General features: G+C 38.5%; 1 protein-coding gene across 4 annotated transcripts in view; it reads right to left on the reverse strand.

Moving 5' to 3' along the window:
• LOC308551953 (eukaryotic translation initiation factor 2 subunit 3, X-linked-like) overlaps positions 1-21,017 on the reverse strand; it is a 59,389-nt gene extending 38,372 nt beyond the window's left edge. Inside the window, exons 1-6 of one of the 4 annotated variants that reach the window (XM_081126870.1) lie at positions 20,701-21,017; positions 20,089-20,152; positions 9,395-9,522; positions 9,183-9,304; positions 2,596-2,690; positions 202-360 (exon numbers count right to left, since the gene is read on the reverse strand). In XM_081126870.1, the coding sequence (XP_080982996.1) occupies positions 202-360; positions 2,596-2,690; positions 9,183-9,304; positions 9,395-9,522; positions 20,089-20,152; positions 20,701-20,769 (637 nt within the window). In that variant the 5' untranslated portion in view covers positions 20,770-21,017. The remainder of the gene's footprint in view (positions 1-201; positions 361-2,595; positions 2,691-9,182; positions 9,305-9,394; positions 9,523-20,088; positions 20,153-20,700) is intronic. The other 3 variants (XM_081126871.1, XM_081126872.1, XM_081126873.1) reach the window with 3 other exon arrangements.
• Between the last annotated feature and the right edge of the window lie 236 nt (positions 21,018-21,253).

A 21,253-nucleotide genomic window follows, 5' to 3' on the forward strand; every position in this document is an offset into this window, starting at 1 on the left:
TGGAAAAAAACTTTTCTAGGTAATATGCACTTTCCTGTTCAGAAACACATTTCACTCCTATCAAATGTCTAAAAACAACAGCGCTGTTAAGTAACAGATAAGAGAAATAGGGTTTACAATTCATAAAGTCATTATTAAAATATCTGGATTAAACGCCTCTCAAAGTGATGCATACATTTATTACATATTACAGCTTCTTACCTTGTACAAACCCAAGGATTTGTTCATACTGTTCTTTAGCCTGACTTTCTTTTACCAAATCAATTTTATTTTGTAGAATCAAAATATGTTTCAGTTTCATAATTTCTATGGCAGCCAGGTGTTCAGAAGTCTGAGGTTGGGGACAAGATTCATTACCAGCTAAAATGATGATAAAGAATAAAAAAGAAATCAAATAAGATGAGTAACAAGAATTAGCTGGTACCTAAAAGACTTTTGGATGTCCCACTCAAAGCAAATTCCTGGGCACCAACTGCCAAGTGTGGTTTTTTTTTGTAAGCCCTTGTTTAAATTCCATGACTGATTTCATTGGATTTTCTCAGCCTTTTAGCTCCTATTCCTATTCCTAAGCACAATGCTTGTAATTAAGAAATTTGGCCTCTCAAGTTTATTCACAGCTTTTACTCAGGCATAATAAATACCCTTCTGGTTCTATCCAGTCTTTAGGATATTCTGACCCTGTCTTGCAACAGAATATTTCAGAGGGAAAGCTGCTTAATATAATCTATGAATTATAATTACTCAAGCCTAAGAATGTAGATTGCAAAAAACTCCCAATGATCCCCATCTTCAGGTGTTCACATTGTTGCGAAATGCTTCCCTTTAATGTGTAATAGGTCAGTTCCTGAGAGAATACTGAAAAGTGATGAGGTATCATTTGTCAAGTTATTTAGACTTCGGCTTCCAACTTGAAAGCTCTTTGTCGCTCTTAAAACAGTTGTTATGTTATAAGGGCAGTTGGGCAATTTATGGAGAGGCCCATGTGAGGAAGAACCAAGGCTTGAGTGGTTTTTCAACTTGATAAATCCTGGCATAACTTCTGTCTAATTTCTGTAACTGAAGACCTTCAGAGATAAGAAAACTCCTAAGTCACAGAAATAGTGATTAAATGTTAGTTATTCTAAGTTATTAGGTTCTAAGATATTTTGTTTTACAGCTACTTATTAACAAAAGAGAAAAACACTATAAAAAACAATCAAAACTGTATTGTAAAGAAGTGTTTTGTTTAGTATTTCAAAAGGGTCTAGCAGTTGCCTTGGACTTCTTAAAGATAAACCATATAATCCTTGATAAGAGTGTCTTTATTCAGGGCAAGGCTAACTACACCAGATTTCAGGTGTGGCTATCATCCAATCTTTCTTTTTTATAATTTTAGTGCTACTACTAAATAGCAACTACTCTTTTAAAAAAAAAATCTTTATTGATTTCAGAGAGAGGAAGGGAGGGGGGAAGAGAAAGAGAAACATCAATGATGAGTCACTGATTGACTGCCTCCTGCAAATCCTCACTGGGGACAGAGCCTGCAACATGGTCATGTGCCCTGACAGGGAACTGAACAGTGATCTCCTGGAACCTAGGTTGGTGTTAACCACTGAGCCATGCCGGGCGGGCTACTTTTTCAATAGAGGCTGGCCAAGCCATAAAGACCAATGTGATTGTAGGGTGAGGGATTGGGAACCCAAGGTTTAGTCATTTAGAGATCAAAATCTACCACATGGACAACGAATCACTTATGCCTATTAATGCAACCTCAATAAATACTCTGAATACTGAAACTCAGGTGAGATTCCCTGGTTGGCAGTATTTCATGTGTAATGTTACACACTGAAACCATGAGTAATCCCTGTCTCCACAGAGAGAGGACAATGAAAACTATATGTTTGGAACCTTCTTGGACTCTGCCCTATGCATCTCTTCCTTTAGATGACTTTAACCTGCAATCTTTTTCTGCAATAAATTGTAACTGTAACCATTTGGCTTTCAGTGAGATCTGTGAGTCTTAACAAATTATCAAAGCTAATGATGGTTTAGAGAACTCACCGAACTTGCAACTAGTATCAGAGATAAAGGCAATCTTGTTTGGAGACAGTGCCCTCCAACTACATTTAACCCCCAAATCCATGTGGCCTCCAATAACAAAATCTCTTAACTTACACAAGGAAGAAAACATAACCCTAGCTTTGAAAGCATCCATGCAGGCTTTGATTTCAGATTTTCATATGAATGAGATCTGTATCTAAAGAAAACCATTATACTGACATTGCTGTGGGCAGCCCAAAGATATTAAAAATTAACCACCCTCCCATGCTTCTAATATAAAAAATTCTAAAGGAAAACAATAGGAAAAATGTACTGTTGAATATACATAGACATATCTCCTCTCCCCTTTCCTCTTTTCTTGTATACTACCATAAGAATTCTCAAGATACCAGCTCCAGGTTTACCTTGCTTGGTAATTTATAGGCAGACATGAATGTTAATTTGGATGACCTGTTATTTCCCAAGTATGTCCAGTAAAAACTCTAGTTCCCTTTAAATATTTCATCTTAGATTGATTCTGGATTGATTTGTAATACCAGTTCTGATATTATTTACCTATCAACAGAAGAGCTGCATCCATCACTGCTGCACCATTCAGCATAGTAGCCATCAAAATATCATGGCCAGGACAGTCAACAAAGGAAACATGTCTAACAATCAAGACATAACAACCAGATTTCAGGTCAATTAATACTTAAATATATAAACCATAGACTGCTTAAAGTTAAACCACCGCAAAAGTAATTAATCTTGCTCTGAAGTGGCTATAAAGCTTGAAGCTTCCAGAATTCTGAAGTGAGATTACTAGCTAAAATTAAAACAAAGATCATTACAAAGCAGATAAAAATGAGCTATGAGCAAATAGTGCTTACCTAAATACAAGGTTCTAATCAGCTTGGGAAAACACTCAATTCCAATTAAAGTAAAATTATAAACTTTATGAAATTACGAATGAATTAGAGAAGAATCATGTTTATTTGTCTACCATATATGCTCATGTATTTTGTCCATGTTCTAGTTGTATCATTTCCTTTTGATCATTTGCTTTTTAGCTGTTAGAATTTTTTTGTGTTCTTTATATTTTAGTCCTTTATTGGAGACATGATTCAAAAATACTGACTATGGGTCAGTAGTTTGTCTATTGACCTGTTGTGTTTTTTGTTTTTTGTTTAACAATGGTTTTATTTATTTGAAAGAGAGGGAGAGAAAGAAACATCCATGAGAGAGAAACATCAATTGGCTGCCTTCTGCATGCCCCCAGATGGGATCAAGCTGGCAACCCAGGCTTGTTCCCTGATTGAGAATTGAACTGGTGACCTCTTGGTGCACTGGACAACACTCAACCACTTAGCCACACCAGCCAGGCCTTAATTTTCTTAACAGATCTTCTGCAGAGCAATTATTTTTAATTTTGATGACCTGCAACTTTTTCATTTTTAAAAATGTAATGCTCTTTACCATAATATGTAAAAACACCTCAATAAATCCTAGATCATAAAATAATTTTGCCTGCATTTTCTTCTGAAAGTTAATTTGATCCATTTAATATTCGATTGTATATTTTGAATATGCATTCAAAATGTACGAGAATACACAAATCTTGAGTATAAAGGGTACATTTTGAATATAAAGTGTTACATTTAAATCTTTTCTTTTTTTCCCTAGGAACATTCAATTGCTCTAGTACCCAGAAACAGACCCACGCCATTATGGTCAGTTAATATTTGACAAAGGAGGCAAGAGTATCCAATGGAGTAAGGACAGTCTCTTCAATAAGTGGTGCTGGGAAAATTGGACAGATACATGCAAAAGAATGAAACTAGACCACCAACTTTCACCATATACAAAAATAAACTCAAAATGGATAAAAGACTTAAGTGTAAGTCACGAAACCATAAAAATCCTGGAAGAAAACATAGGCAGTAAAGTCACAGACATCCCACGTAGTGGACTTTTCACTGATACATCTCCTAGGGCAAGAGAAACAAAGGAAAAAATAAACATATGGGGCTATATCAAACTAAAAAGCTTCTGCACAGCAAAAGAAAACAGCCTCAAAATACAAAGGAACCCCACGGTCTGGGAAAACATATTTTCCAAGGATGAATCTGATAAGGGGGCTAATTTCCAACGTGTACAAAGAACTCATAGCACTCAGCAAGAGGAAGACAAACAACCCAATTAAGAAATGGGCAAAGGACTTAAATAGACACTTCTCCAAAGAGGACATACGGATGGCCAAGAGACACATGAGAAAATGCTCAAACTCACTAATCATCAGAGAGATGCAAATTAAAACCACAATGAGGTATCACTTCACACCTGTCAGAATGGCTCCATCAACAAATCAACAAGCCTGGCCGGGCGTGGCTCAGCGGTTGAGCATCAACCTAGGATCCAGGAGATCAGGGTTTGATTCCCGGTCAGGGCACATGCCCGGGTTGCGGGCTGCAGCTGATCAATGACTCTCATCATTGATGTTTCTATCTCTCTCTCCATCTCCTTTCCTCTCTCTGAAGTCAATAAAGATATATTAAAAAAAAACACACCAAAAAAAACAAAAACAAAAACAAATCAACAAACAACATGTGCTGGCGAGGGTGTGGAGACAAGGGAACCCTAGTACACTGCTGGTGGGAATGCAGACTGGTGCAACTACTATGGTAAACAGTATGGAGGTTCCTCAAAAAATTAAAAATGGAGCTGCAGTTTGACCCAGTGATTCCACTCCTAGGAATGTATCCTAAGAATCCTGAAACATTCATCAGAAAGGATATATGTACCCCGATGTTCATAGCAGCACAGTTTACAATAGCCAAGATCTGGAAACAGCCCAAGTGCCCATCAATAGATGAGTGGATAAAAAAGCTGTGGGACATTTACAGTATGGAATACTACGCAGCTGTAAAGAAGAATCTCGTACCCTTTGGGACAGTATGGATGGACCTGGAGAATATTATGCTAAGTGAAATAAGCCAGGCAGCGAAAGACAAGTATCATATGGTCTCGCTTATACGTGGAATCTAAAAGAACTTAATAAACTGATGAACAGAATAGATTCAATGACATGGAAAAATAGATGAGACCGACGAATGTCAGAGGGATGGAGGAGGGCGGGTGGGTGGAAGGGGAGAGAGTAACCAAAGAATTTATATGCATCTATACACAACCCAAGGACATGGACAATGGTGGGGAGAGGGACTGGGGAGGGCGAAGGAACGGGGTGGAACAGGTTATTGGGGAGAAAAAGGGACATCTGTAATATTTTAAACAATAATAAAATAAAATAAAAAAATTGCTCTAGTACCATTTGCTAAAAAAAAAAAAAAAGGCATCCCTTGCAAACTGATTTGTTACCTTTGTCTGTAACTCAGTTGGACATATATAAGCTAGTCTATTTCTGGGTTCTCTAATTCTGTTCCACTCATCCACCATCCTTTCACCAGCCATCAATGCTGTATTTTTCAAATCAAGCAAACCAATTCTTGCCACTTATTTTTTATATGAAATTGCTATATATAAAAAATTGTTACATAAAATTGTTCTAGTTCCTTTCTCTTCCCAAGTAAATTGTAAAATAATTTTATCTATACCAACAAAAGCCTTGCTGGGATTTTAATGGGTATTTTGTTAAACCTATATATAAATTTGAGCAGAATTAGCCTCTTTACTGTGTTGAGTTTTCCAATGTATGAACATTATCTCTATTTAGATCTTCTTTGAGTTTCAGAGCTGTGTAACTTTCACAGAATAAATTCTATGTGTTTTATATCTAAGTATTTCATCTTTTTAGGAGATTTAAGTAGAGTACATAAAATTTGGTATGTATGCATTCAATGCCAGTATAAAGAAATGCAATTAACTTTTGTACATTGACCTCGTATCCTACAATCCTGGTAAACTTGCTGAACATGGTAGTAGATACCTTGGAGATTCCTATGTAGATAATTATACATCTAAAAATGAAAAGTTTCTTTCTACTTAGGAAAAACTACCCTTTTCTGCCCTATCGCAGAACTTCTAGTACTATGTGTAATAAATGGGGAGAAGAGATATTATTTCCTGCCTTATTCCTGAACTTAGGGTAAAGAATTCATTCTTTCTTTCATCATTTGATGTTAGGCGAAGGTTTGTTGTACTGTTTTTTTTATCAAGTTGAAAAAAAATTCACCTATATTCCTAGGTATCACAGTGGGTTTTTCCTGTTTATAAAAATGTAAATGTTTTTCTTTAGTCTGACTATAGAACAAAAATGACGTAAATATACTAAAAGTGTACAACTGACTTCATCTTAAAAGGCTGACTCCATTTATTTTTTATTTTTAATATATCTTTATTGATTTCAGAGAGAGGAAAGGAGAGGGAGAGAGAGAGATAGAAACATCAATGATGAGAGAGTCACTGATTGAGCCCGTAACCCAGGTATGTGCCCTGACCGGGAATCAAACCCCGATCGCCTGGATCCTAGGTCGACGCTCAACTGCTGAGCCACGCTTAGCCGGGCAAGGCCGACTCCATTTAAAAACTAACCCACCGGAACCCCTGTATTTCCCCAACCCCATGGACTATGGAATGTGTAGAAGCTTCAGATTAATCAAAAACTCCCATTAATACTTCTTCCACTATTTAGGCCTATGGGGGCAAGGCACTCTCAGAGTTTAACCCTGGAGCAAAAGCCAGGGGTATGTGGTCTCCTCGGTCCCCTTTAATACCACTGCATTCCTTTCTGAATACATAGGTCTTAGAAGGATATACAACATATGATCTGTGGGTTGGAATGTGTGGGGGATCCATTTTGTTTTGCTGCCTCCTAGGACTGTGTCTCTGTAAATAAATTCCCTATTAAAACTGTTTAAACCGACAAGCTAAACTTGTCTACATCACTCTCTAGCTTCTCGGCTCCTTTGCCATTTGGATACCACTTTGCATTTTATATCCACTTGATACTGTCAGGATATATTCATACAGAGCCCTTTCACGAAACACTAAGTCAGCCTTATCAGCCTTGTTGTACCCCTATAATAAATCCCCGTGTGGTCATAATATATATATTAATACTGTTAGACATTGTGAAATTTTATATGCTGACATTTTATAAGACATTTTTTGGGTTTATATTTATTACATGTGTAGTTTTTTTTCCTCTCTTTTTTAAAAATTTTATTTTTGTTTAAAATATTACAGATGTCCCCTTTTTCTCCCCAATGATCCGTTCTACCCCATCCCTCCCCGCCCAGTCCCTCTCCCCACCATTGTCCATGTCCTTGGGTTGTGCATATATGCATATAAATTCTTTGGTTACTCTCTCCCGCTCCACCCATCCCCTCCTCCATCCCTCTGACATTCGTCAGTCTCATCTATGCTTCCATGTCATTGAATCTATTCTGTTCATCAGTTTATTAAGTTCTTTAGATTCCACGTATAAGCGAGACCATGTGATATTTGTCTTTCGCTGCCTGGCTTATTTCACTTAGCATAATATTCTCCAGGTCCATCCATACTATCCCAAAGGGTACTAGATTCTTTTTCTTTACAGCTGCATAGTATTCCATGATGTAAATGTCCCACAGCTTTTTTTCTCTTTTTTGGAATGCTTGTTTTGCTATCAGGGTGATACTTGCTTTACAAGATGAACTGTTAAGTGTTTTCTCCTTTTCTATTTAGTCAAATCCATGTTAATTCTTTTTTTCTTTTTTTAAAATATATCTTTATTGATTTCAGAGAGAGGAAAAGAGAGGGAGAAAGAGAGATAGAAACATCAATGATGAGAGAGTCATTGATCGAGCCCGCAACCTGGGCACGTGCCTTGACCGGGAATCAAACCCCCATCGCCTGGATCCTAGGTCGACACTCAACCGCTGAGCCACGCCCCGCCAGGCAGTTAATTCTTATTTAATGTTTAATAGTAGTCTGCACTGACACCACCTGGGCCTGGAGATTTTTCTCAAAAGTTTTTAAAATAACAAATTCAATTTCTTTAATAGCTGCAAGGCTACTTAAATTATGTAATTCACATTGGGTTAGTTGTGGTAGTAAATGTTTTTGAGGAATCAGTCAGTGCATTTATCTATGCTGTCTACTTACTTATGTAGTATTCCCAATATTCCATTTAATATTGTCAGGATATATGCTACCTTTCCAAGTCCTGTGAATCTATATTTCAAGTTAAAGATGAAAAAATATATGTATTTTCATAAATAAATAAATAAATAAATATAGCAGAGTTGTTGGAAAATGAAAGATAATATTACATGTGTAAAGATTTATAAATCTGGGTATAACATACTTAAAATAAAAACTATTATGCATCACCATATAAATGTATACATTCTGAATAATTTTAGTTTTTAAGCCTTTAAAATTTATAGAACATAAAATAGCTAAAGAAATTTTAGATATACTTTCAAGGGAGTAAACCTGTGATAAACTGAAGTAAATTAGATTGCTTTGGGAGGGGGGAAAGCACACAACTGTATTACCAGAATGGGAATGGTCATGCAAAAAAGGAATCTGCTGAAGAATCTCTAGCATCTTGAGAAACTAGTGGAAATGCCAACCTAATGCACAGAAGGCAGCACTTAAAAACAAAGACACACTATTCAGTCACCATTTTCAAGAACTGTATATTCATGGCCTCATGTTCTAAACTTTCCGGGGTAACCCTAACATCCACATACATCAATTGGTTATCAATGTCCTCTTATCAAGAATCAAAATATGCAATGATATTCCAAAATCCAAAGTGTTAAAAAGAAATAAGAATGTCTTTACTCTTGTCCTACCCAAGAAACAAGAAACAGCAATGTTGCAAACAGAGGAAACCAGAAAAATGAAACTACCAAATGTAATGATTTCATTCTGATTATATGGTAATGCTTTAGAGAACCTGCACATCTGTATTTTAGCTTAGGTTTAAATAATTGGCCTTACATTCATCTTTATTATAAAAATAATAATATACTTGAAAAAGTTATTAAGCAACTATTGCAAACTGACTTCTTAGATAGAAAATGTTTTTCAAAGTTTCTTACCCACAATTTGGCAAAAATGTAAGTTTAGGTATAGATTATTATTTAATATCTCCATTTAAAAGTTCAATAAGCACAAGACCAAAAAAGTGTGTTTAGCACAAAAATAATCACCTGACTAATTTGAAGTTCCCTCTGGTCCCTGGAATGTCTGTAGGGAACTCATCAGGTGTACTACTTCCACAGGATCTATAGCATTCTGGCCGAGGACAATTTGCATCATCAAGTTTATAAATCTAAAAGTTTTGATGAAAAGACTGAATTTATCATCTGCGTCTTTGACAATTAAAGTAAAATAGTTTCTACTTCCATAGTATATTATGTACCTTGGCATTAGCGTACCCAAGTTTGATTGTGATATTTCTTTCCAATTCATTTTTGAACCTGACAGTGTGAACTCCAGAAATAGCTTTGACAACTGTAGATTTTCCATGAGCAACATGACCAATTGTACCTACAAAAGACAAAAAAAAATATGCACCTCATTACACCAAGTATTTCAGTATAGTTAGAAAAAAGCCATAGCACACTGTAAATATTGCAATTGTCACCAGGCTATCATTTAGTATATCCTACTGTTCCCAAATATCTAAATCATGTCACAAGCATGCTTGCTTACAGGAGCTAAAACAAACTGCTAATGGTTAACCACACCATCTGCAGACAGCTCAGACAGCTGAACCACAGAACCAACTTGCTCTCAACTGCTCCACCCCTAACCCCCACCTCTAGAGAACTTGTCTTCATTAACATACTAAAAATCATACCAAGGGGGAAGAAATGTACACTGCTAGACACAATTTGTGCTTTGTGCTAAGGTGCTGGCAAGAGTGTGTGTCCCTCAATACTTCCATGAAGTGGCTGTCCCTTTCTTAGAACTTCCCAGCTGTCAATCTCACCTACCCAAGCAGCTGCTTTAAAACCTCCCCAAATTCTAATTAAGGAGAGAAGGTGCTTTTAAAAGATGAGGTCACCCTTCTCCATTCCCTGACCAAAGAATGAAGTTTCTGCTCTGCTTTATTCTTGTTCTATTGGCGAAAGTGACATTAAGGAGAAGGACCTTGTTTTGGGTCTCTGACATGGAAAGGTGGGTAACAATATATAGCCAATAATTTTGTCATTTTTTCCCTTTCACATATCCTTTTCTATGCAGAGTTTTTCTGAAACACAATTATAGAGAACTTTGCCATAAACCTGACTGCCTTGTTTAAAAACCATTCTATGGCCCAGCAGGGAGTGGCTCAGCTGCTGAGCACTGACCTAAGATCCAGGAGATCACGATTCGATTCCTGGGCAGGACACATGCCCGGGTTGTGGGCTCCGTCCCCAGTCAGGGCGGTGCAGGAGGCAGCTGATGAATGATAACTCATCACTGATGTTTCTCTCTCTCTCTCTCTCCCCCACTTCCTCTCTCTGAAATCAATAAAGATATATATATTTTAAATAATACATAAATACCATTCTATGTCACCTCCAAGCTAAGTAGGTCACCCCAAGCTAAACTTAAAAAGTTACTAAAATTTTCATTAACTATAGGGTAAGCATATGTCCCAGGGACTGGGCCATCAGACAGCCACCTGCAAAACCAAATAAAGACAAAAGAAAACTGACTCAAACAGGTTAAGGGTTAGGCATGAAAAACATAACGTGTTTCTGTGCATTTGCCAACTTGATGCTGGACAGTACATATTATGACAAAGTTTTCATCATGAACATGCATAAGCTTCCTAACACAAAAATCAAAGTTCCCAATTTTGAAGGGTCATGGCTGTAGAAATGATTCCTTATGGATTCCGTATGTGCTGCAAATAAATTTTCCTTTGTGTGGTAGCCACTCTTGGTGTAAGGTCTGGTTCCTTGCTCACCAAGAAGTGAATCCAAGTTCAGTTAGGTAACATGTTGTTCAAGTTGCTGTTAACCTCAAAAAAGATCACCTTCCAAGATATTGAAGATGGCAGCGGAATAAGTTAAAGCAATATACACCTGCTCCTAGCACTGAACTGGATAAACAGCTAAACTTAGAGCAATTAAAATGAATTAACAACAGAAAAACACCTGAACAGGAGTAATATATCCAAGAATTGAAAAACAAGATACACAGAGACTGGTTAGAGGGGCAGAGGCATGAAACGGAGTTATACCTCCACCCAGGGACAGTGGTTTTATCCCAAAAAATACTGTGGCTCCAAAAACCCTCCCAGAGGAACGAGGGGTGTCAATCCCCCCAACCCAGAACACCAGCGCCTGAAAGAAGAGCATGCATAACATTTAGCAGCAAAAAAATAAGCAAGGAATTGGCCCACTGGAAAGGAGAGGGAGTCTGCCTGAATCCAGGACGTTCTCCATAAGGCCCACTGCACAGGGACTCGCTCTCTGGCACTCACCCAGAAGGAAGCCAGAAGGAGAAGGGTAGCATAGTGCTGGAGACCTGGAAGGCAGGCTTCTGAGGTCCCAGTCCCCAGCCAACATCACACACTGTCCCCAGAAGCCATCTCCCAAGGTCCAGCACTTCTATTCTTACAGCGCCACCTGGAGAAAGTGCATTAACACTGTCCTCCAAATACTGGCGACATCACCTTTCCAAGCTGGAATAAAGAACTGTAGGCTGTACCCAAAAGGGACCTGAACAGTGCCTTTTCCTCTGGAGAAACTATAGACAGCCTTAGATGAACACTGAACTGAGTGGCTGGGAATAAGAGCCAATCTTTTCCCCTCCCACGGGGTAGGCCAGCCCAATCCCCAAAGGAAGGCACCCAGGGCATGGCCTCAGGCTACAGGTGTTGGGGGGCAGAGATGTTGATCATGCTCTGTTAACCAAGACTGTGAAAAGGGGAGGGCACCTAAAAGGAATAGGACCATAGTTGTTCAATGATTATTCACCTTACTAGCTACAGATAAGATGTTTTCCTACTGACCTTGGGAAACTGGAAAATGTGCTGCAAGGAAAAAAACAACTGTAAATAGAGAGACATCTTGGGGCCTGGATGGGTCCATTGCTCAGAAAGGAAAATGCATTCTGAAAACAGATAAAGGACCGGATGCACTTTGATTTGGTTGCTGTGCTCTGGAGATTACCTCAGGAATACCTACTATTCACAGGTCCTAGGACTGGCAGAAGTGGGTTTAACACCATTGCAAATTAACTTCCTTGTTACCAGACTTCAAGATCCTTAAAGGAGACACACAGACCACTGGTCCTCCCTCCCTTCCCCCTTGCATGCAGCCGTATATAACCAGCCATGTAATAAGGGAAGAGCAGAGCAGATTTTATGTGGACAAACCCCACTGCTCTCCCTTTTGCCAGCAATAATGGAATAAATGCTCAAATGATTCAACCTTGTCTCTGCTTAATTGGCTGAAGTAGAGATCGGTAGCCTGGACCCATTGTCTGGTTTCACAGGCAGCTGCAGAATAAGGGGGAGGCCTGCATTTGCAAGCCTCCCTTTAGGATCTTTGGCCAGGTGTCTCAAGTTAGCCACTAACTAACCTGCTACAGTCCCTAGCCACTCACAACAAGGGGCTGCCTGAATGTGCATTCCAAAACCTGCCTGCACCACAAGCCAAGCACAGATCTACAGCTGGAGCAAAGTGCAAAACAGAACTGGAACTTTGGGGCTGCCCTCACCAGAAACCTTCACCAAGGCCTGTCCCCACCATCAGCCAAGTGCAGACTAAAAGGAGGGATGAACTGTAGGTCAGAACTGGGCATCTCAAGCCACCCCCTTGGAGGTCTACATCAGCGCATCTCACAATGAGCTACAAGGAGAGAGGGGGGTGACAAGTTCTCTCCCACCCCCACAAGAGCGGGTGCTACCCCAAGAGGAGAAGGCAGACTTGATCTATTACTCCAACCTCACCTACACTGTCCTGCAGGTGCAGCCTCAGAGGGAAAAGGGATCACAAAGCAGAACTGTGAAATCTGGTGTGTTCCCTTAGCAGCTTTCCCTTTCAGAGCTCTGGCCTGAAGCTTAAAGGAGAGCACCTGCCTCCCCTCTTGAGGGATAAGGACCCTCACCAACTGAATCAAAGGGTGGATTAGATTAGCATTCCCACATTCTGCTGGCAAAGCCTTGCTAATCTCATATCCACTGAGGGAAGGGTTGAAAAGCAGAGATTGGACACTAGACCTGACTCACTCAGAGCACTCGAACAAGGCCTCTGGCAGAGCACTGCAGAAACAGAGGAACTGAGCAGCCCTCTCTCTCCTCCCAAGGGAAGGTGACACCCCAAGTGGAGAGGGGCAGCCTGTTCTCTTCCTTGAAGCTCTGACTACATATCTGAGCTGAGGACACCATACAGAGGAATGGGGACATGTCCCAGAGCTGGGGTATCTGGTATGAACCCCTTGGAGCCTCCCCTCAGGGTTTCTAACAGGGCACTGCTAAGCTAGAAGGCAAATGGCTAGCGCCCCTCTAGAGATCAGAGATCCTGTGAAACCCCATTCAAAAGGAGGAATGGATCTTCACTCCCATCTCCAACTGGCTCCATCCTGCTAACCTCGATCCTGTGGGGTGAAAGGTAAATCCCACCCACGAACAGGCCAACAACAATCAGCTCCCAATCACAACAGGATGGTCTACATAACACAGGGAAATTACTAGAGCATTCAACTCCGGAGTTCAAGGTAACATTAGCACTGTGTTTCACAGGATACTTACTAAATAAGACCACCACATAGACTGCGTGCCATAGTAGTTCTATCTTGCATTTAGAAAAAACGGAAAGAGACAGCTAAAATGGAGCGACAAAGAAATATCCCCAAACTAAAGAATAGGAAAATACCCAGAAAAAGCCCTTGATGAGATGGAGGTGAGCAAGTTATCAGAAATAGAGTTCAGTCTAATGGTTATAAAGATGCTCAAGGAAATTAATGAGAATCCTAAGACACTTAATGGAAAGGTCCAGGAATTTGGTGAAGGCATGAAAAAAGAGCTAGATATGATAAGAACCAGGCAAAAATGAAGAATATTATTATCTGATGTCAAGAATATGCTGGAAGGAATTAAAAGCAGACTCAGTGAGGCAGAGGATAGAATAAGTGAATCAGAAGATAAGATAAACAACAACACTCAATCAGAGGGGCAAAACCCACCCCCCAACAAACCACTTAAACAGCATGAGAACAGTTAAAGGGAACTCTGGGGCAACATGAAATGAAACAATATTCACATCACAGGAAAGGCAGAGGGGGAGGAAAGTGAGCAAAGGATAGAGAACCTGGTGGAGGAAATAATGACAGAAAACTTCCCTAGGCTGGTGAAGGGATGGAGAACATGGGGAGGAATATAATGACAGAAAACTATCTTAAGCTGGTGAAGGAGATAGCCACACAAATTCAGGAAACACAGGGTTGAGAACAAAAGGAACCGAAAGAGACCCATTCCAACACACATCATGGTTAAAACAGCAAAAGTTAAGGACAAAGAATATTAAGGGCTGCAAGAGAGAGACAAGCAGTCACCTAAAAGGGAGCCCCCCATTAACGCTGACATCAGATTTCTGAACAGAAACACTTCAGGCCAGAAGGAATTGGCATAAAGTTCTCAAAGTAATGAAAAGCAAAAACCTGCAATCAAGACAGCTTTACCCAGCAAGGCTATCATTTAAAATGGAAGGTGAAATAAAGAGCTTCCAAGACAAAAAAAGGCTAAAGGAGTTCAGTACCAGCAAACCAGCATTGCAAGAAATGCTAACGGAACTTCTTTAAGAAGAAGAAATATTGAGAGAAACGTACATTGGCAAAAAGGGAAAACAGGCATTAAAAAAGTTTATATCAACAATAATCTTAAATGTAAATGTATTAAATGCTCCAGTCATAAGACATGGGGTACCTGAATGGATAAGAAAACATGACCCACATATATGCTGTCCACAAGAAACCCACCCGAGAGTAAAAGATTCACAGAGGCTGAAAGTGAAGGGATGGAAAAAATTTAAATGCAAAAGGAAACAAAAAAAAGCTGGAGTAGCAATACTTATTTCTGACAAAACAGACTTCAAATTAAACACCATAACAAGAGACAAAGAAGGTCACTAACGGGATCAATCTAACAGGAGGAAATAACCCTTATGAACATATATGCACCCAATATAGGAGCACCTAAATATATAAAACATTTATTGGTGGACTTTAAGGGGGAGACTAACAGCAACACAATCACAGTAGGAAATTTTAAAACCCCACCGTTATTACTGGAAAGATCAAGACAAAAAATCATCAGAGAAACAGAAACGTTAAATGACACACTAGTTCTAATGGATTTAATTGGCATTTACAGAACATTTCATACCAAATCAGCAGAATACATATTCTTCTCAAGTGTACGTGGACCATTTTCAAAAACAGACCACATGTTAGGGCACAAACAAGTCTCTACAAGTTCAAAAAGACTGAAATCATATCAAGCATCTTCTCACATCACAATGGCATAAAATTAGAAATCAGTAACTTTAAAAATCTCAAAAACATTCAAACCCATGGAGGCTAAATAGCATTTTGCTAACCAATGAATTGGCTACCAAAGATATTAAAGGAAAAACAAAAAGTCACTGGAAAAAAATGAAAGTGAACACACAACAATCCCAAATCTATGAGACACACCAACAGCAGTCCTGAGAAGAAAATTCATAGCACTACAGGAATACCTCAAAAAACAAGATAAACCCCTAATAAACCATCTAACACAACTAAAACAACCAGAATAACAGTAAGAAAAGCCTTAGGAAGTACAAGGAAGGAAATAATAAAAATCATAGCCGAGATTAATGACATAGACTAAAAAACAACACAAAATATTAAATAAATCTAAATAAAATCAGAAACGAAAGAGGAGATATAACAACTGGCGCAACAGAAATACAAAGGATTGTAAAATACTATGAGCAAGTAGATGCCAACAAACTGGACAACTGGGTAAAATGGACAAATTCCTAGAAACATACAATCTTCCAAAGCTGAATTAGGAAGAGGCAAAAAACCTGAATAGGCTGATAACAACTAATGAAATTAAGCAGTAATCAAAAAACTCCCAGCAAACAAAAGTCCTACACCAGATGGATTTACAGGTAAGTTTTACCAAACATTCAAAGAATAATTAACACCAATTCTCCTCAAACAATTCCAGAAAATTCAACAGGAGAGAAAACTCCCAAACTCTTTTTATGAGGCAGTATCATCCTAATCCTCAAAACACATAAAAACTCTACAAAAAAGAAATTTCTAGGCCAGTATTCCTGATGAACACAGATGCTAAAATCCTCTACAAAATACTAGCAAATGAGACCCAGCAATACAGTAAAAGGATTACACACCACAACCAAGTAGGATTTATTCTGGGGATGCAAGGCTGGTATAATATTCACAAATTAGTAAATGTGATACATCACATAACCAAAATAATGGACAAAAATCTTATGATCATATCAATAGACGCAGACAAACATTTGACAAAATCCAGCACCCATTTTTGATAAAAAACCTCAGCAAAGTGGGAATAGAGGGAACATACCTCAACATGATAAAGGCCATATGTGACAAACCTTATAGTCAACACCATACTTAGTGGTCAAAAACTAAAACCATTTCCTTAAAAACAGGAACAAGGCAGGGTTGTCTGCTTTCATCACTTTTACTCAACATAGTACTGGAAGTCCTTGCCACAGCCATTAGACAGGAAGTAAACATAAAAGATATCCAAATTGGAAAGGAGGAAATAAAACTCATTATTTGCAGCTGACATGATATTGTACACAGAAAACCACCAAACCTCCACCAAGGTATACTACTAGATTTGATAAATGAATTTGGAAAGGTAGCTGGATACAAAATTAGCATCCAGAAATCAGTGGCATTCTTATACACCAACAATGAACTCTCAGTAATAGAAACTAAAGCAATACCATTTACCATTGCAACTAAAAAAATAAGATACCTAGAAATAAACTTAACCAAGGATGTAAAAGACACATACTCAGAAAACCACAGGACATTGAAAAAAGAAATAGAAGATACAAACGAGGAGAATATATCATGTTCATGGATTGGAAGAATTAATATCATTGAAATGCCCATACTACTCAAAGCAATCTGTAGATTCAATGCAATTCCTACTAAAATACCAAAAGCATATTTCACAGAGCTATAACAAATATTCCAAAAATTTATATGTAACCAAAAAAGACCCAAATAGCTGCAGCAATCCTGAGAAAGAGCAGAACTGGAGGGATCACTTTACTGGAGATCAAACTATACTACAGAGCCATTGTAATCAGAACAGCCTGGTATTGGTACAAGAACAGATCAATGGAACAGACCACAGATCTCAGAAATATGGTGAGTTAATATTTGACAAAGGAGGCAAAAGTATACAATGGTGTAAAGACAGTCACTTCAATAAATGGTGCTAGGAAAATTGGACAGGTACATACAAAAAAATGAAATTAGATCATCAACTTACTTTCTATACAAAAGAATAAATTCAAAATGGATAAAAGTCTTTTTTGTTTAATATATCTTTATTGAATTCAGAGAGAGAGTTGAAGAGGGAGAGAAATATAGAAACAACAATGATGAGAATCATTGATCAGCTGCCTCCTGCACACCCTCTACTGGGGACTGAGCCCGCAACCTGGGCAAGTGCCCAGACCGGGAATTGAACCTCAGTCTCTTGGATCCTAGGTGGATGCTCAACCACTGAGCCATGCCCAGCCAGGCTCGATAAAAGTCTTAAACCTAAGTCATGAAACACAGAAATCCTATAAGAAAACATAGACAGTAAAGTCACAGACACCTCATATTGTGGAATTTTCACCAATACATCTCCTAGGGCAAGAGAAACAAAAGAAAAAATAAACAAATGGGACCATAACAAACTAAAAAGCTTCTGTACAGCAAAAAAAATCAATCTCAAAATACAAAGGAACCCCATGGTATGAGAGAACATGTTTGCCAAAGATGCATCTGATAAGGGGCTAACTTCCAAAACGTACAAAAAACTTGTACAACTCAACTAAAGGAAGACAATCCAATTAAAAAATTGGCTAAGGACCTGAAGATACTTCTCCAAAGAGGACATACAGATGGCCAAGAGATATATAAAAAAATGCTCAACACTGCTAATCAGAGAGGTCATTTGTTGATTTGTTGATAGTAGCCATTCTGACAGGTGTGAAGTGATATGTCATTTTGGTTTTAAATCTACACATGTGCTGGCAAGGATGTGTAGAAAGGGGAACCATGGTACACAGCTGCTGGGAACGCAGACTGGTGCATCCACTATGGAAACCAGTATGAAGATTCCTCAAACAATTAAAAATGGAACTGCCTTTTGACCCAGTGATCCCATTTCTAGGAATGTATCCTAAGAATCCTGAAACACTAATCAGAAAGAATATATGTACCCCTATGTTCACAGTAGTGCAATTTACAATAGCTAAGATCTGGAAACAGCCCAAGTGTCTATCCGTAGATGAGTGGATAAAAATGCTGTGGGACATTTACACCATGGAATACTATGCAGTTGTAAAGAAGGATCTCGTACCCTTTGGGACAGTATCGATGGACCTGGAGAATATTATGCTAAGTGAAATAAGCCAAGCAAAGAAAGATGAATATCACATGATCTCGCTTATACCTGAAATCTAAAGACCATAATAAACTGACAAACAGAATAGACTCAGTGACGCAGAAGCATGGAATAGCCTGACGAATCTCAGAGAGAAGGCTGGGGTCGGTATAGATTAACCAAAGAATTTTCATGCATATATGCATAACCCATGGACAAAGACAATAGTGTGGTGAAGGTGTTCAGTGGGGACTGGGTGCGGGTTGAAAGAGGTCAACGGGGGAAAATGGAGACATCTGTAATATTTTCAACAATAAAGATAAATTTAAAATAAATAAATAAGAAAGAGAAAGAAAGGATTAGTTTTCTTGTTCTAAAATCTCATATAAATGGAATAACAACATATACTCTTAGGTTTTACTTCCTTGGTCATAAAATGTTTTTGTATAGTCGATACACTGTTGAGTATATCAGAAACTTTATTCTTTTTTTAGTAACAGCTTTATGGAGATATAATTTGTATACTATACAATTTGCCCATATAAATGTACAATTCACTGGTTTTTAGTATACTCACAGTCAAGCAACCATCACTAGCCTCAAAAGAAACTCTGCAATCTCCAGATCCCCAGTAATTGTACCCCCAGACGTAAACAATCATTAATCTATTGTATGTCTCCATGGAAATAGATATTAATAAAATGTTTTTACTGTGACTGGGGGGGAAAAAATCACCTTCCAATCAAATAAACACTAACTGAAAAATAGAAAATATTTGTATACTAAGAAACGGTCCATTATTTTATGTGAGGTAAATATGTATGTAAATCTGATACAATAAAAAAAGGAAAATCTATGAAAATGACAAAACAATCCCAGCTTAATTGCAGGAAATACAACACTGTAAGAGTAGTATATGACTTATAATTTTTGTAACTTAAGACTTTTTTGTTTGCAGAGACCCTAAAATAATGTCCAAAGTTTACATTCAATGAATTAACTTGTCTTCTAAATAAGAAAGGTGCCAAGTAAGAAAAATATTTAATAAATGCTTCCATAGCAAATAAGAGCTTTACAATTCCTGTTCTTAGAATAATTCTGTGCATGCACACTTGAAACTAAAACAAAATATTTTAATATGAACTATAATTGAAAAGTAAAATAAAAAATAATTTCGTGTAACAAGCATTTTAATCTCATTCTTAAACGTATTACATTTGCACACAGTATACTACATTGCCTTTGCATCACACATATTCCATAAGACAAAAATGGAGAACATTGTGTTTCCCTCAAAAACCTAGCAGGTACTTATCAGTGTTCAAATCTATTCGTTATATACCTGTGTCCTCCTATAATTCTGTTTATAGCACAAGAGACTGAAATTCATTGTCAGAGAGCAGCCAGGTAGGGCTACCAGAACAGTAATATTACTTTATGCAATCATTTATTCTTACCTATGTTAATTGTGGCTTGTCTGCTGATAACTTCCCGTGAGAGTGGAGTCAGCTTGGTAACATCCTGCAATAAAATATTTTATTTTAAAGTACCAGAGGTGAAAGAAACCAGAACTTTGATTTCACGTTTAGTATATACAGAACCTCGCCATCGATTCTGCTCTTTAGTTCTTACCAAAAAATCACTTTTTTTATAAGGACTCTTTATTCCAGAGACAATCGTGGCGCTAACGAGTCCAAAAAGGTCCTTTTTACTTGGAAAAAATACGACTACCACCACTTCCATTCACTGTAGGAGATCTGAAGGTCTAGGCCCCCAATTTTAGAATTAGCACCGAGGAGGTTGTAAAATAGTCCCCTCCCGGATCTTTAAAGGTGCAAACCTTAATATGTTTGAGCGATGCTTCTCCGAAACCTTTACAGGTGAAGACCTTAAGCACATTAAATACCATAACCTTCCAGCGGAATCCTCTGGAAGCTCCAGGGCATAAGACCTCACACCCTAACACCAAACTCGCAGACAGCACGACATTCCTTGTCCCAAGGCCTCCCGGGAGGCAGAGTCATTCCCACTCCCGAGTTCACCACTCCTTTCTCTAAGCAAAACCTTACCAAATTGGCGAGATCCTGACGAGAAAGATGCGGCTGCCTCAGGGTCGCACTATCCTCAACCCCCGCCATCTTGCCTAGAGTAGAGGAAGCCTCTCGGGATGCTGCCTGTCCCTACGCAGGTCCCCTAGTGCGAAAAAGGAAGGCATGGCAAAAATGCCGAAAGGAAGATGACCCCTGTAGCAAGACCTCACTGCTTGAACTTCTTTCGGCTTGGGCAAGTACCTACTGGTAGACTTAGTACTAAAAAAAAAACCCCATAGGTTCACAATATGTTCGTTATTTGTGCAGGCAACATAAGGGCAGCCCCACAAAAGGCCCCTTGCTAGCTGGGTGACGTAACTTTCGCGTGCGTTATCTGCTAAAACAATTTTCCGTAATGGAGGGAATGACTGGAACCTGGGAGTCTTTTTTGGCATTTTTGAGAGCATAATTAAGAGGGTTTGTTGCTTCATGATTTCCATAGTCTAATAAGGATAGGTCACTGGGGTCAGGCCTGCCTGTGCCCTGGACCCTGGCTGAAAGGAGGCCCCTCGCTGAGCTGGCCACGCGAACA

This window comes from Miniopterus schreibersii (genome assembly GCF_964146895.1).
Source record: "Miniopterus schreibersii genome assembly, chromosome: Y".
NCBI classification, from domain to species: domain Eukaryota; kingdom Metazoa; phylum Chordata; class Mammalia; order Chiroptera; family Miniopteridae; genus Miniopterus; species Miniopterus schreibersii.